Source organism: Carassius carassius, chromosome 29, assembly GCF_963082965.1.
Source record: "Carassius carassius chromosome 29, fCarCar2.1, whole genome shotgun sequence".
Classification (NCBI taxonomy): Eukaryota; Metazoa; Chordata; class Actinopteri; order Cypriniformes; family Cyprinidae; genus Carassius; species Carassius carassius.
The window spans coordinates 25,872,847-25,889,441 of NC_081783.1; the positions used below are offsets into that span (position 1 = coordinate 25,872,847).

The 16,595-nt window shown below is 42.4% G+C and overlaps 1 protein-coding gene across 1 annotated transcript in view; it reads right to left on the bottom strand.

The window, feature by feature from the left end:
• Positions 1-13,942: 13,942 nt before the first annotated feature.
• limch1b (LIM and calponin homology domains 1b) overlaps positions 13,943-16,595 on the bottom strand; it is a 212,840-nt gene continuing 210,187 nt past the window's right edge. The window contains exons 20-21 of the mRNA XM_059516453.1: positions 14,221-14,323; positions 13,943-14,046 (exon numbers count right to left, since the gene is read on the bottom strand). Coding sequence (XP_059372436.1) covers positions 14,021-14,046; positions 14,221-14,323 — 129 coding nt within the window. The 3' untranslated portion in view covers positions 13,943-14,020. The remainder of the gene's footprint in view (positions 14,047-14,220; positions 14,324-16,595) is intronic.

Sequence of the window (16,595 nt, forward strand, 5' to 3'; positions counted from 1 at the left end):
TCACCTGTTTCAAACAAGTTGACGCCTAAGACCATTTTAAAGGAACAGTTCACACACACACAGACGCTGGGATTTTTATTTTTAAAATTCAAGATATGGGACAAAATGCCCCGTTTTAAATTTTGTCTCATATTTACATCACATAGTTAAGAAAAAACACAAGACAAATCAGATCTGTTCATCTCCAAGCAACCCACAGCGGCATTTCATTTTTTAATCCACGTTTTGGGTGAACCATTTGGCACGTTGAACCATTGGCCATATTTGCATTGGATTTGAAGTGGCGCTGCACAGACCCATCGTTGTATGACATCAAATTACCGCAAGAGCGATTCAAAAGTACAAGTAGCCGTATGCTCTTTAATGCTCTTGAGGTTCTTTGATGTCACACACCTATCGGTCTGATGGTTATGATCTGCTTCAAGTCGAACAAGCCTAATGACCATTCATAAAGCACCATTTACTTCAATCCAAAATGAATCAGCAATTTGAACGAATCAAACAAATGAATAAATGACTTGATGACTCAATCATTAATATTTATTCATTTAGCTGACACTTTTATCCAAAGTGACTTACAATTGCTATACATGTCAGAGGTCGCACCATTTGGAGCAACTGGGGGTTAAGTGTCTTGCTCAGGGACACATTGGTGTCTCACAGTGGATTCGAACCCGGGTCTCTAACACCAAAGGCATGTGTCTTATCCACTGCGCCAACACCACCTCACAATTAAGACATTACCACCACCTACTGGCAGTTTTAGTTTATTATTTAGAGTATCATTTCATTAAAGAAATAATTGTATACTGTATTTTCATAGTAATAATAATAATAATACAATTTTAAAAATAAATTATTAAAATTATAATTAACCCAACCAAAAATTACAGTTGTGTCATGTAATTAATTTTATCAAACAAAATATTTCTTGCTGAACCTACTTTTTGTAATCTCTGTTTGAAGCTTTGCACAGCAATGACTTTAAATGATTTTTTCAGAGTAATTTATCCAAATTTGATGTGCGATTAATTAGATTAATTAATCACCACATCATGTAATTAATTAGATTAAAATTTTTAATCTAATTTAAATAATACATCCCAAGGTTAAGCATGTAACCATGGTTCCTCGAGGGAACGAGACGCTGCTCCGAAATGCTATGGGCAAAGACTTTTGCGCGAGCGACTCTGAGTATTGTGTGCAATATGTCCAATGGAAGGGCGTGACATCACGAGCGGGGTGACGTCAACAACCAGGAAGCTATAAAAGCACAGCTGACATCAGCTTCGTGTAGAGAAGTAAGCGCTGGCAGGGGTATGGCATCGAGACACAGTGTCTCGTTATCTCGAGGAACCATGGTTACATGCGTAACCTGGAGACGTTCCTCTTCAGGTACTCAAGCTGCATTGAAACGCTATGGGGAACAATATGATCATGCCGCCAGACTTCCAAATCCCTGCCTAGTGTGTGTCCAAAGGGCACAGCTAAGGCGAGAGAACAGAAGAACCAGAGTGGCTCATATATCAAGGTCATAGAACCTCATAAAGGTGGAGGGTGTGGACCATCCCGCAGCGTTGCAGATGTCCTAAATGGATACACCTGTTAAGCAGGCCTAAGAGGCCGCTATACCCCATGTGGAGTGAGCCTTGACCCCCAAAGCATGGGGAGATCAAAGGACTCAAGGGCAGATGATAGGCTCAACTATCCAACAATTAATGTTCTGCTTAGTTGCAGGAAAAATCCCACTTTTTGGGGGACCATAGCACACAGGCAGTTGGTCCGTCTTTCTCCAAAGTCTGTGGACGCTCGAGCGCTGGACACATACATTTAGTTTCTTTTGGTCGGACCCCATCCCAATGTACTCTTTCCAGAACTCCTGGGAGCAGAGCGATAGGGGGATAAGCATACAGATGAAGCCTCGGCCAAGTCTGTACCATAGCGTCCAGTCTCAGAGGAGCTGGATGAACTAGAGAGAACCAGAGGGGACTTGCAATGTCTCTTGAGTCGCAAAGAGTTCCACCTGAGCTTTCCAAAAACTCTCCATATCTGCTTCACCACCTCAGGGTGAAGCTTCCATTCCCTGGGCCTCTGCCCCTGTCTCAACAGTATGTCTGCTCCTACATCTAGATTTCCAGGAATATATACTGCTCTGAGTGAGAGGAGTTTGTCCTGGGACCACACAAGGATCCGGAGTGCCAGCTTGTACAAGGGGCGCGAGCGCAGACCTCACTGGTGGTTGCTATAAGAGACCACCAATGTGTTGTCGGTGTGCACCAACACGTGGTGACCTCTCAGGTCTGGGAGGAAATATTTTAATGCTTGATGCACAGCTAGCATCTATAGACAACTAATATGACATGTCAGTTGGTGACCACTTCACAGACCGCGGAAAGGGTGGCCACTCATGACCGCACCCCAGCCGGCGAGGGACGCGTCTGTCGTTAGTATTGCACGGTGACCAGGAACTCCCAGCACCGGGCCCTGATTCAAGAACCAAGGTTTGTACCACATGTCTAAGGCACGGAGGCATCGCTGCGTGACCTTGATATTTCGAAGTGGATTTCTCCTCGGGGAAAATTCCTTGGTCTCGAGCCACCACTGTAGGGGTCTCACATACAGCAGGCCAAAAGGTATCACGTTGGACGCAGCTGCCATTGAATCTAACAATCTCTGAAACTGTTTGACAGTGAGTGACTGGCCTTCTCTGACTCTCTTGACTGACTTAAGGATCAACTCGATATGAGCAGGAGACAGACGTGCCTGCATCATGGTTGAAACACTACGCCTAGATAAGTGGACCTCTGTAATTGAGAAAGTACACTTTCTTGGCATTCAGTCTCAGACCCAGCTCCCCCATGTGGGCAAGAATGACAACTCAATGTCGAACCGCCATCTGCTCTGATTGAGCTAAAATCTAATTTATATAATTTAGTATGTGGATGCCCTGCAGTCGCAGAGGACCCAGAGTCGCATCTACACATATCGTAAGCATGCACTGTGAGAGTGCAAGGCCGAATGGAAGTCCTCGATATTGGTACGCTTCGCCCCCGAAAGTGAATATCAGAAACTTCCTATGTTGTGGAAGGATGGAGACATGGAAGTATGCGTCTTTGAGATCTATCGTGACAAACCAGTCCTCTGGCCTGATTTGTGATACAACATGCTTGATAATAAGCATTTTGAACTTCAGCCTAATAAATGAGTGATTTAACTGACATAGATCTATAATCGGACGCAACCCCCACATCCTTCTTTGGAACTTGTGAAATACTGGCTGTAAAACTGTCTTGAGGAGGGACTACCTCGATGGCCTCCTTCCTTAATAGGGTATTCACTTCTTGTTCCATAACCAGAATCTTTTCACCTTCCTTCCATTTGGCATTCATTACAGGATTCAATTCTAAGGAGACTGCTCTCCCTAGAGTTACAAATGACCTGCTCTTATCATCTGATTGTGGATGTATCTCTCTATTAGTGCTATTGGATCTTAGTGCTGCGTTCGACACTATAGACCACAAAATTAATTTGCATAGACTAGAACACTTTGTTGGCATTAATGGAAGTGCATTAGAATGGTTTAAATCATACTTATTTGACCGCCTTCAATTTGTAGCAGTGAATGAAGAGGTATCATATCGATCACAATTGCAGTATGGAGTACCTCAAGGCTCAGTACTAGGGCCGCTACTCTTCACGCTTTACATGTTACCCTTGGGAGATATCATCAGGAAACATGGTGCTAGCTTTCACTCTTATACTGATGATACTCAGCTCTATTTTTCTTTGCGGCCTGGTGAAACACCAATTTGAAAGACTAATGGAATGCATAGTCGATATAATAAACTGGATGACGAGTAATTTCTTACTGCTAAATTCTGAAAATAACAGAGGTCTTAATTATAGGACCTAAAAACTCTGCATGTAATAACCTAAAACACTGTCTAAGACTTGATGGCTGCTCTGTCAATTCTTCATCATCAGTTAGGAACCTAGGTGTGCTATTTCATAGCAATCTTTCCTTTGCAATCCACGTTTCTAGCACTTGTAAAACTGCATTTTTCCATCTCAAAAATATATCTAAATTACGGCCTATGCTCTCAATGCAGAAATGTTAATCCATGCATTTATGACCTCAAGGTTAGATTATTGTAATGCTTTATTGGGTTGTTGTTCTGCTCGCTTAGTAAACAAACTACAGCTAGACCAAAGTGCAGCAGCAAGAGTTCTTACTAGAACCAGGGAGTATGACCATATTAGCCCAGTCCTGTCAACACTGCCCTGGCTCCCTATCAAACATCGTATTAGTGATGGGAAGTTCGGATCATTTTACCGACTCAGACTTTTGAGTCTCGTTCAGCAAAATGAACGAATCTTTTTACGAGTCATTTTGTTCATTTTAGCAAAATGTAATTAAAATGTTACGTGTTACTTCCCCAGCACATCTAGTACTTATTCAAACATTGATCACACTACAAACAATACAAAAATAAATGCTATAAGATACAGAAAAGATTAATCAATTTTTTACCTGGGTCTTCAGTCTGCGATTAGCTCACCTCACATCTTGTCTGACAAGTCTTCGGGTTCAAGTCATTCCTTAATCACGTGACATCTCCATACGCTACCAATGCAGTCCGAGCCGGAAAGAGAATTGATTAGTTAATCTCATGAGTCTTTCGGGTCGAGTCTTTCCTTAATCATGTGCTATTTCTGTCACTGTGTTTTTGTTACTGTTTCTTCAGGATCTGTGGTGTGTTATTATTTTATAAATAAAAAAAACCCTGTTATAAATAAAATATTGATGAATTTGTCTTTTTGACTGTCTATCAGTTAATAAACACCAGGCTATATAATAATATAATAATCCAAGCCTACAATACAAAGTATTTATAGCCTAGTTTGTTCATTTTTAATTCAATTTTGAGTTTGCTGGTATAATAATTGCTTTTCCTAGGCAAACTTGACATTTTGGTCTAATATATGTACAAGAAGATTGCTCAAAAAGGACATAATGACATAAGTTAAAAGCAAATAATATGTTGAATCCTAAACAAGTAACACTACAGTTCTATAGTCTAATCTGAAGGGTGAACTCAAAAACATAAATCATACAACAAGGTCATTTTTGAAGATTAGAATCCACTGTAAAAAAAAAAAAATAACAGAAATATCTTCATCAAAGTGATTTCGCCATCATATGGACAAAAACTAGAGCCCCAGATACAGATCCCCCGTAAAGACCTTGTCTCAGACGACCACCGGGACAAGACCAAAAAAAACAGATGATCATTTTGCACAATCTGACTTTGCTGCAGCCTGGAATTAAACTGTTGGTTTTGTCTGGTCAGAGGAGAACTGGCCCCCCAACTGAGTCTGGTTTCTCCCAAGGTTTTTTCTCCATTCTTTCACCGATGGAGTTTTGGTTCCTTGCCGCTGTCGCCTCTGGATTGCTTAGTTGGGATCACGTCATTTACAGCGATATCGTTGACCTGATTGCAAATGATTGCACAGATACTATTTAAACGGAACTGAGATGATGACATCACTGAATTCAATGATGAATTGCCTTTAACTGTCATTTTGCATTATTGACACACATTATTTTCCTAATGAATGTTGTTCAGTTGCTTTGATGCAATGTATTTTGTTTAAAGCGCTATATAAATAAAGGTGACTTGACCTGGCACTGTAAACTATCTTACGTTGTTACTGTACATAGCACAGCAAACTATTTCTATAAAAATATTATTGCACTACTGATTACTTACACAGAATACATTGTTCTACAGTACTATTGTACACTTAACCAACAATATTTATTTCCACTGTTCTTACATTGCTGCTCTTCATAATGTACATAAAACCCTACATGCTGCTGTTCATAATGTACATATAATCCATACATTGCATTCTTATTTATATTCTGTACATACTCTGCTTAATACTGTATATAGCAACTCCACAGTAAATTTTTGTAAATCATAGCTTCACTTACTCTGCATGTATATGTATATAAAACACTATATGCTTGCACTTCTGGTTAGATGCTAACTGCATTTCATTAGCTCTGTACTTGTACTCTGCATAATAACAATAAAGTTGAATCTAATCTAATCTAATCTAATCTAATCTAATATGCAGGACCCATTGAGATACATTTGTCGTTTCAATGCTGCCAAATAATCTGCTAAGGGAATCAGTCTCTCGGCAGATAAAACAGTGCCTGAAGTAGAGCACCATTCCCAGCAACCGATAAAACTGTTTTAGAGACCCACAAAGGGGTAGCGAGCCTCTCAGCTCTGCTATGCTCATGGACGGAAGGAACTGAGAGCAGCACTCGCTGGATGCCGCTGTGCCAGGGGTAGACAAGTTCGGTCCTAGAGAGCAGCAGTCCTGGGGAGTCGTGGCCTAATGGTTAGAGAGTCGGACTCCCAAACGAAAGGTTGTGAGTTCGATTCCCGGGCCGGCAGGAATTGTGGGTGGGGGGAGTGCATGTACAGTTCTCTCTCCACCTTCAATAACACGACTTAGGTGCCCTTGAGCAAGGCACTGAACCCCCAACTGCTCCCCGGGCGCCGCAGCATAAATGGCTGCCCACTGCTCCGGGTGTGTGCTCACAGTGTGTGTGTGTGTTCACTGCTCTGTGTGTGTGCACTTCGGATGGGTTAAATGCAGAGCACAAATTCTGAGTATGGGTCACCATACTTGGCTGAATGTCACGTCACTTTCTTGCAGAGTTCAGCTTCAACCCTAATCAAACACACCTGAACAAGCTCATCAGCGTCTTCAGGATTGCTAAGGCTACAGGCAGGTGTGGTTTTTTTTAGGGTTGGAGCTGAACTCTGCAGGACTGCGGCTCTCCAGGACCAAACTTGCCTACCCTTGCGCTGTGCCCTGGAGCTATGGCAGGGTTGGCAGATTGACTTCCTGAGGGTACTGAGGAGTAGTGATGCCGGGGTTTTTTTTCCAACCTGCGGGTCCCGCTTTTATGAAATTATTTGGCCCGCCCCAGCCCGCCCTGCAAATAAAGTAAAATTTCTTGACCCCCCCCCGACCCGCCCCGCGCATCGGGACATCACGGAAGTTACATTGCTACTTAGACCTTCGTATCGTAACCTTATCAATATAGGCTATAGGTAATTGTACTATGATGGTTCGTTCGTGAACAAATCTTTTAGGTTAACGAATCGTTCTCGTTTACGTAATCCACTGACCATTTTACTGACAGTAAAAGACTCAATTCTCGTTCAATGAAGTTCCTCCCACAGCAGTTTGCGAACGCAGCGCTATTAGCAGCGCATGCTCGTGAACAGCTCTGTGAACTGTTTCATCCTGTCAAAAAAGTTACTCAAGATGTGACGGAGCATGTGACTTGTTGAATGTAGTGAACGAATACGATCTTCTTGTAGGTGAAAGAGTTGAATGAACTGATACATCTCGTTAGTGAATTAAATGAATGAGAGTATACAGGGTCAGTCGGCCAAGCATGTAAATCTCGATCAGCAATCAGCAGATACAAAGCGCAGTTATTGGTGCACATACGCTTGTTTTCATATTTGGAATACAGAAGATAACTCCACGTTTAATCCCTGATAAAACCTCGTGCTTTGTTAATCTGAACAATTTATTTAGACTATTTATTTAATGCGATCATGCACACACTTTAATAAAGCCAAATCAGTTTTTGTCACAAGTAAATACGTTCGTTGACTCTTTTTCACCAACTGCTGGCATATTTGTGTAATATGAAGAAATGGTCACTGAACGAATCAGTGAATTAATCATTTTGGTGAACGAACTGAAAATCAACGAATCTCTTGAAAGAATCAAAATTTCCACCACTAAATTCCATGCAACATACAGTAAATGGATTTTTTTAAACATTTTGTTTTTAGTGACCCGCCCCGCAATAAAGTGCCAATTTCTTAACCCGCCCCAACCCAACCCGTGGGTTATGAGACAACCCGCGCATCACTACTGAGGAGAGATGGGCATCGTGTAATGTGTGTAAACACCACTCTACCCCAGTGTCATGACCGACACGCTTCAGGACTTCTTGGCCGAGGACCTCCCAGCCTGAAGTACGGCTCTCAGATCCGGTGTGCTTCGTTCCCATGCACAGGCTGTTTGTATCCCTGCTCTTAATATAGCACAGGCAGGGAGGAACACACAATCTGAAGCACAAACTGGAATCGCCCTCCAAATGCCTCGTATAAGTCTTGCTTTTAGACATATTATGGAGCTTATAGTGACAGACAACACTAAATAAGACTCACAAGACAGACTGATAACATGTACACACAGAGCACTTGCTGAAAGACGCGAAGCTGATTTATTTATAAAATAATTTATTTATTTAAAGCTTCCTGGTCGTTTATGTCACCCTGCCTGTGACGTCACGCCCTTCCATTGGACAGATTGCACACGATATTAAGAGTTACTTGTGCAAAAGGCGTTTCCCATAGCGTTTTGAACCAGCTCGAGTTCCTGAAGAGGAACTAGTGATTTTTTGGAGAGTTTTTTTTTTTACTTGGCCACACCCTGCTGTAGGCCCGTGACCTCCCATGTTGGCTCTCAATCATGCCAATGAGTCTACACAGTGAACACACCAGTACTCCATGACGCACAATACAATTTAATTGATTACACGAGGGCACCAACTGCTCAATGAATCTTGTTTTAACCACATCTTTTTTCAACCACGAACACAAAAGTTATACCACAATTCATGCACAGTCATGTCAACCAGATACTGAGAGACACAGCGCATCACAGCGCATCTGTCATGTGTGCTGGGATGCAGTATTTTGCATTTACTTTGTGGTAATAGAGGGTGTTGACTGAAAAAGTTGGCATGAATAAAGTTTTTGGTTTTGAAGTTAAGAAAATGTAGAAAGTTTGTCTATGAATTGAGGGAAAAAAGTCCTTTAATATGGAACTTATGTGTCACTTAAGTGATTTAAGTGAGAGTCATACTTTCTCCAAATTTCTTTGGTTTGTAAAGACTCTATGGCCATGCTGCCACAGTAACCAGGATTCTGTTCTGTCTTTGTGAGTTGTCTGTAGTTCAGGGGTTGGTCTGCTGGTTGAGTGCAGAGTATTGAGGATTGTTTACTATATATAAGAAATAATATTATGCCTGATTGGTCCAGCCATTGTACTTCTGAAGAACCAATATTCAGCAATACAATCTGCTGTCACACAAGGAACCCTAACCCAAGTTGGAAGAATATGTCATGATTCCTCTAAGATTGAGGCATCCCTGGGTGCTTTCAGGTAATGTTAAAAGGGCCGCATGTACAGCTGTCAATAGACCCAGCAGCCTTGTCTTGATGGGGAGTAAGATCCTGACTGTGAACAATGCCGTGAGAGGCTGAATTTTTAAAGAACTTTCTAGTGATTCATTACTACATTAACTTACATGAATCACGGACCAGGAAGAACTGAACAGACAGGGTATTTGTTCACACAGGAGGTAATCAAGGAAATGGAGACAGGTGGGGATCAATCAATTAACAAACCAAGAACAGGAAAAAGACCAAATAAGTAAACAGAAAGTTCATGAACGTAACAGTTCGCCCCCTCCCGGAACGGTGCGTCCTCGCACCGCAAGAGGAATACCAGCAGAGGGAGGGTGGGGGTTCTGGAGGCAGGCTTGGGGCAGGCAAGGGGCAGGCGAAGAGGGAGCAAGGAGCTAGGAACCAGGGCGGAGTGGATCGAGGGAGGAGCCAGGGAGGGGCCAGATGGTGCTCCAGAGACCAGCCAGGATGGAGATCCACGGGGGAGTCGTGGCGGGAGGAGCCATGGTGGAGGAGGAGCCGACGACACCAGGGGGCCGACAGACGGAGACTGCGCCGGTGGGTGAGGAGCCCAAGATGGAGCAGAGCAGCTGCAGAGCCAGGGTGAAGCTGAGGATCCGGAGGGTCAAGGCAGAGCAGAAGGCTCAAGCGACCAAGGCGGAGGCGGGGCCCTGGAAGACCACTGCAGAGCCGGAGTGACTGAGGATAGAGGCGGAACCAGAGGGAAGGAGGAGCCTGACAGAGCTGGAGGGATGGAGTGATGAGGCGAAGCCAGAGGAATGGAGTCCCGAGGAGGTGGATGGTCGACGACTGACCAAGGTGGAGCCGGAGGGACAAGGGAGCCCGGTGGAGAAGGTGGGAGGCCAGGCCACGGTGGAGACGAGGGAGCTAAGAGCCAAGGTGGAGCCGCTGGGTCAAAGGACCGAGGAGGAGTCCAGGGCTCGGAGGCTGGAGGTGGAGATGGGGAATCCACCCGCCAAGGCGGAGCTGGAGACTGGAAGTCCTGCGGCGAACCATCGGGCCCAGATGGCGCGGACTGAGGGTGAGCTGCGGGACTGACTGGCACCAGCAGAGATGAGGTCGAGGAACTGGCTGGTCTAGGAGGAGATGAGAGAGGGAGGATGGGAGGAAACACAGGAGGATCAGGGCTAGACAGAGCCAGCAGAGAAACAGGAGATACAGGGCTGGACTGAACCAGCGGAAGTGGAGCAGAGGAACAGGCAGGTCTAGGAGGAGGCGGGAGAGGGAGGATGGGAGGAAATACAAGAGATTCAGGGCTGGACGGAACCAGCGGAGATTCAGGACTGGATGGAACCAGCGGAGACACAGGAGATTCAGGGCTGGACGGAACCAGCGGAGACACAGGAGATTCAGGGCTGGGCGGAACCAGCGGAGAAACAGAAAATTCAGGGCTGGGCGGAACCAGCGGAAATGGAGCAGAGGAACTGACTGGAGGAGGTGGGAGTGGGAGTGGGAGACTGTGAGGGTATACAGGAGGATCAGGGCTGGACGGAACCAGCGGGGAAACAGGAAATTCAGGACTGGATGGAACCAGCGTAGAAACAGGGGATTCAGGAATTACCTCCATAAACCAGTCCATAAGGTCCATAAATTGCTCCATATAACTTCCAGAAACCAAATACAGCTCACCCTCAGTCGCAGAAGTGTAGGCAGGGCTTCCCTCCACGCCCTCGATATCCACTAATCGTCCCACGACGCACGGTGTGCCAGCTCACACACCTGGTCAGCCGAGCTCTCGAGGTCCTGCTCCGTGTCGGTGATTGGCTCGGGGTCTGCGGCTGCGGTGGGCTCTAGCTCCGTGCGGCGGGATGGCAGCTGGCTGGTCTCTAGTTCGGGAATGGGGCTGGAGATATCCTCTTCGGCGGTGCAGATGGTAAATGGGGATCCATTTTTCTCCAGCACCCACTCCACGAAAGCGGCGAAATCTTCTCTGGGACAGTTCGCCGTTAGGCGTGCCTTACACCGCTCGCTCAGGCCGGTGTAGTAGATCTGGCATGCCAGATCGAGAAAGTCCCTAGTATGTTCCTCCAGCGAACGGTCCAGTTGCTCCAGGCACAGGAGTTGGACTGCTGGGATTGCCATTCCGAGAGGGGGGAAAACAAAAAACAAAACGAAAGAAAAGAAAAACATCGCTAAAAAAAACTGTTTTGGGTCCGTGATTCTGTTACAGTCGTGTGTCTGCTAGCGTAGAGAATAAGTGCACGAGGAGGGTATAAATCACAAGAGGAGTTTACTGAACATCGATAGATAACATAGACTACATAAAACATTACTACATTAACTTACATCAATCACGGACCACAAAAAACTGAACAGACAGGGTATTTGTTCACACAGGAGATAATCAGGGAACTGGAGACAGTTGGGGATCAATCAATTAACAAAACAGGCACAGGAAAAAGACCAAATAAGGAAACAGAAAATTCATGAACGTAACAATACATACATATATATATATATTCCAAGGTAACTTCCCCCTACTAAACAACATATAACTTACGTGGCAAATACCTTGCCCCTTTGCCAAGCTAAAATTATGGTGAATTAACATAAAATACATGACCAGACCCTATAAGCACAGAAAGGCTGGCAAAATAAATCAATTATAAAAGAAGATTAAATAGCCAACTTTGTCAAACTGCTTTTCATGATAAAAAAATAATAATAATATTAATAATAATATGCTCTTCTGTTCTGTGCATAATTCAAAGACACTAACATTGGCCAAAAAAAAAAAAGTGTTAAATTTAGCCAATGAGTATGTTATGATGTATGTTATGACTTTAAATTCTGCTTAAAACAATTGCCAGGGGGAAAAAATTTAACATGCGCTCTGAAAAAGCGGTAACTGAGCGTTGAAACTGTATTTGGAGTAAAACTCTTATTTAAGTTTCTCATGTAGACGTCATATCTCTTCTCAAAAGCACATTGCTTCAGTGCAACATCTTTCCAAACCCTCAAACAACTTAAGGACAGTGATTTGCATGAAAAAAAGCTGCTATATAAATATGGCTGTTTTCTTAATTAGCTATCACTTTACATGCACTTGTGTTTTTTATCAGCTCAAATGTACTTATGTATAAAAATGCATACTTTTCTACAGATGGGAAATACAATGATCAATGGGTATTAGAGGAACTGCATTCCCATAATTAAAAATTATCTTTTTATCTTTATAGACAAAAATAAAGACAACATAACTTGCAGACAAGAATCTCTTGTTAGTTTTTTTGTTTAACAGATTTTGGCGTTTAAATCCTCAAAAAAAAAAAAAAAAAAAAAAAAAAAATATATATATATATATATATATATATATATATATATATATTATATAAGAAAATAAAATAATAATAAAAATAAAAATAATAATCAAAAGTCTTAAAAAAAAACATACATATATATATATATATATATATATATATATATATATATATATATATATATATATATATATATATATATATATATATATATATATATATATATATACACACAGTACTGTGCAAGAGTCTTAAGCCACTAGTATTTTCACCAAAAAAAATGGTTTTGAGTCAGTTATTTCTATCTTTTGTGGTAGTGTGTCGGTGGTAAATATCAGTTTACATTTCCAAACATTATTTTTGCCATTAATTTTAATAATCCAGTCAGATTTTTGTTTACAGAAGGAGTCTGACAACAGTCAGTGCTCCACACAGAGATATGATCCCACCATCATCCAGTCTGTCTGGAATAACATTAAGACACAGAAAAAACTGGGACAGACTAAATCCAGAAGAACTGTAGCAATGTCTACAAGACACTTCAAGAACCCTACCTGCAAAGGACAAAAGCTTTTTTTAAAACATAGTGTGGTCACACCAAATGTTGATTTAATTAATAAAATATATTTATGGCATTTTTCTGACGGCATCCTCACTTTACAGCATTTTTACACAAGTGCCTAAAATTTTATACAGTATTGTAGCTTTGCAGGCTTCTTGAAGCGTTTTGGAGACACTGCCACAGTTCCGCTGGATTTAATCTGTCTCAGTTTGTTCTGTTTCTTCATGGCATTCCAGACAGACTGGATGATGATGAGATCAGATCTTTGTGTCGAGCACTGGCTGCTGTCAGACTCCTTGGATTAACATCTCACTTGATTATTACATTTAATGGCAAAAAAATAAATGTTTTGAAATGAAAACTAATATTTCCTACTGACACACTACGGCAAAACAGAAATAACGGACTTAAAACCATTTTTTGTTGGTGAAAATTCTAGTGGCCAAAGACTTTTGCACAGTACTGTGTAGGTTTTTTTTTTTATTGCGATTTATACATCATCAGAAAGCTGAATAAATAAGATGTTAGAATAGGACAATATTTGTCAGAGATACAACCATTTCAAAATCTGGAATCTGAGGGTGCAAAAAAAAAGAAAAAAAAGAAATTCAGCTCAGATTCTTCTTAATGGTTATCTATAGATGGCTCAAACTTTTTATTTGTCATCAAAGAGTATGCACTGTCCAAAAACTATTTTTTTTAGCTTAAACACAGTGTTATTAATCAGTTATACAGTCAGTTGAGTCAGAAAATTGGTTTTCACTACAGTGATATGCTTTTTTGTTTTGAGTACTTGCATTCACTTATGCGTATAGGGGGAGGACTGGGGGTGACAGTATTATGGGTAGATTTCTTTGCTCCCAAAATCAATGAGCTCACAAGTTTGTGGGCTGACCAGCGGCTAAAAAAAACAAGAGAAATTAAAAGTCAATGATATATTAACAATGTTCTTAACAATGAATTAAACATACATTCATTATTTAGCTTCCAGGGCAGTGTTGCTAATATATTCAGGAATATGTTTTTTCTCATTTGATACATTTGAATAAATATCAGATGCAAGTGTGTAACTCACAGCGGGAGTGGATATAACATTGATGGCAGTTGAGTAGACCGTTTTTGATCCTCACATCTGTTCCTGTGCTGGTGTCACCCAACTGGCCCTTACAGATTCCACACTGAGAGAGAGAGTGAGAGAGAGAGAGAGAGAGAGAGAGAGAGAGAGAGAGAGAGATTGAACACTTCATAGTATGAAAACTAAAATATAAACACTGTAAAAAATAAAATAATAATAATAATAATAATAATAAATAAAAATAAAAACAGGAGACACTGAATAATGTGTCGACATGGAATTTAATGTTGAACAGAAACAGGCAAACACGGGAACTCAGAAGACATTCACAATACCGGCCACTGGACTGAACACAGGAAATACTATTTATACACTATGACACTTTAACTAAAACCAAATGAACTAAATGGGGAACACCAGGAACTGATAGAATTGAGGACAGGAGCATGAAAACCAAATAAGACCATAGGAGACACATGAGGAGCAAAACACACACACAAAACAGAGGGCAGAGTCTAACATTACTCCCCCTCCCAGAAGGCGTGATCTCGCGCTACACAACATCCAACGGGGAGGGGGCACCTGTTCCATGATCCATGGTAGATCAGGAGACTCTGGATACCATGACTGATCAGGAGACTCAGGTGGCCAAGGTGGATCAGGAGCCCAGAGAGGCCATGGGCGATCATGAGACCCAGGAGGCCATGGCGGATTAGGAGACCCAGATGGCCATGGTGGATCAGGAGACCCTGGGCTTAATGGGGGATCAGGAGCCCACTTGGCTTAACTCAGGACCAGGAGCCCCTCCTGGGCTTGACTGGGGATTGGGAGCCCTTCCTGGGTTCTGCTCTGGGGCTGGGCCGATGCTGGAGTAAACTCTGTTTTTTGGCTTGGGCCGACACCCTTCTCCTCACCACTAGTTTCCTCTTCTGGATCAGGAGGAAAAAGCGTGGTCTGGGCCAACACTGGAGCAAACTCTGGGGCCTGGGCCGCCACCTCGGAGGCACTCCCAGTGAACCCCGGGAGGCACTTATGAGGAGCGGACACTAGAGGGCGCTCTGGAAAGTACTTACGAAGAGCAGGTACTGAAGGGCGCTCTGGAAGGTGCTTTTGAGGAGCAGGCAATGGAGTGAACATTGGAAACAGAAGGCTTCCCACATTAATGTTCAATTGGCTTGCCATTTTAACAGCCAGTGAACTCCGGCGGGTGTGGGGGAGCCGCGGATGGCTGACTTGACCCTGGACCAGCCGGTGGAGGGGTTCCGGATCGAGATCAGAGACTCTCCAGACACCGGATGACAGTCTTCTTCCAGTCTGTGTCTGGGAGCTCCATGGGATGATGGAAAGTTATCCCAGTGCGGAACAGCATTGCGAGGGCTTGCCTCTCAAGGGAGCTGGGGAGGGCGAGCGGCACATAAGCCCTTGCGAAGACTACGGGGTCTGGGTTTGCCTGAGACACTTTGATGAACCTTGCTCGTTAATCCATGTATGCATGATGGATCGCACAAAAAAAAAACAACAACAACAACAAAAAAACATTTAAAAAAATGGAACAAACACAGGGAGAAGGAATGCCGCTTACAGTTTTGGTCCAGCATTCTGTCACACTCCATGGAGTGGAAGGAAGGTGAAGACACTGGAGAATGCTTCAACATGGAATTTTATGTAGAGCATAAAAAGGCAGATACGGGAACGCAGAAGACATTCACAATTCCAGACACAGAACTGAACACAGGAAATACTATTTACACACATAACACTGATGGGACACACCTGGAACCAAATTTACTGAACGGGGAAAACCTGGAATGGATAGAACTGAGGAGAGGTACAGGAAAACCAAATAGGAGCATAAGAGACACATGAGGAGTAAAACACACACAAAAAATTGGGATAGAGTCTAGCGCGTCGTAGTTGGATGCTTGAACATTTTTATAAAATTGTTTATTTTATATTGTTTATTTAATTTAGGGATGTCCCGATCAGGTTTTTTTTGCCCTCTAGTCCAAGTCCGACTTATTTGATTTTGAGTATCTATCGATACCGATTCTTCTATAATACATAAAAAAAGAATAAAGGAGAGTGAAAAAACTGATCCAGGATGTTAAATAAATTGCATTTAGAAATATATTCAAATAGAAAACAGCTATTTTAAATAGGCTAGTAAAAATATTTCAAAATTTTACTGTTTTGCTGTACTTTGGATCAAATAAATGCAGGCTTGGTGAACAGAAGACACTTCTTTAAAAAAAAAAAAACATTAATAAGCTTACGGTTCATAAACTTCTGACTAGTAGTATAGGCAACTTTAATTTTTCTATAATTTCTAGATTTTAAATGGCTTAGAAATCTATAACTGCTGGACAATAACAAAT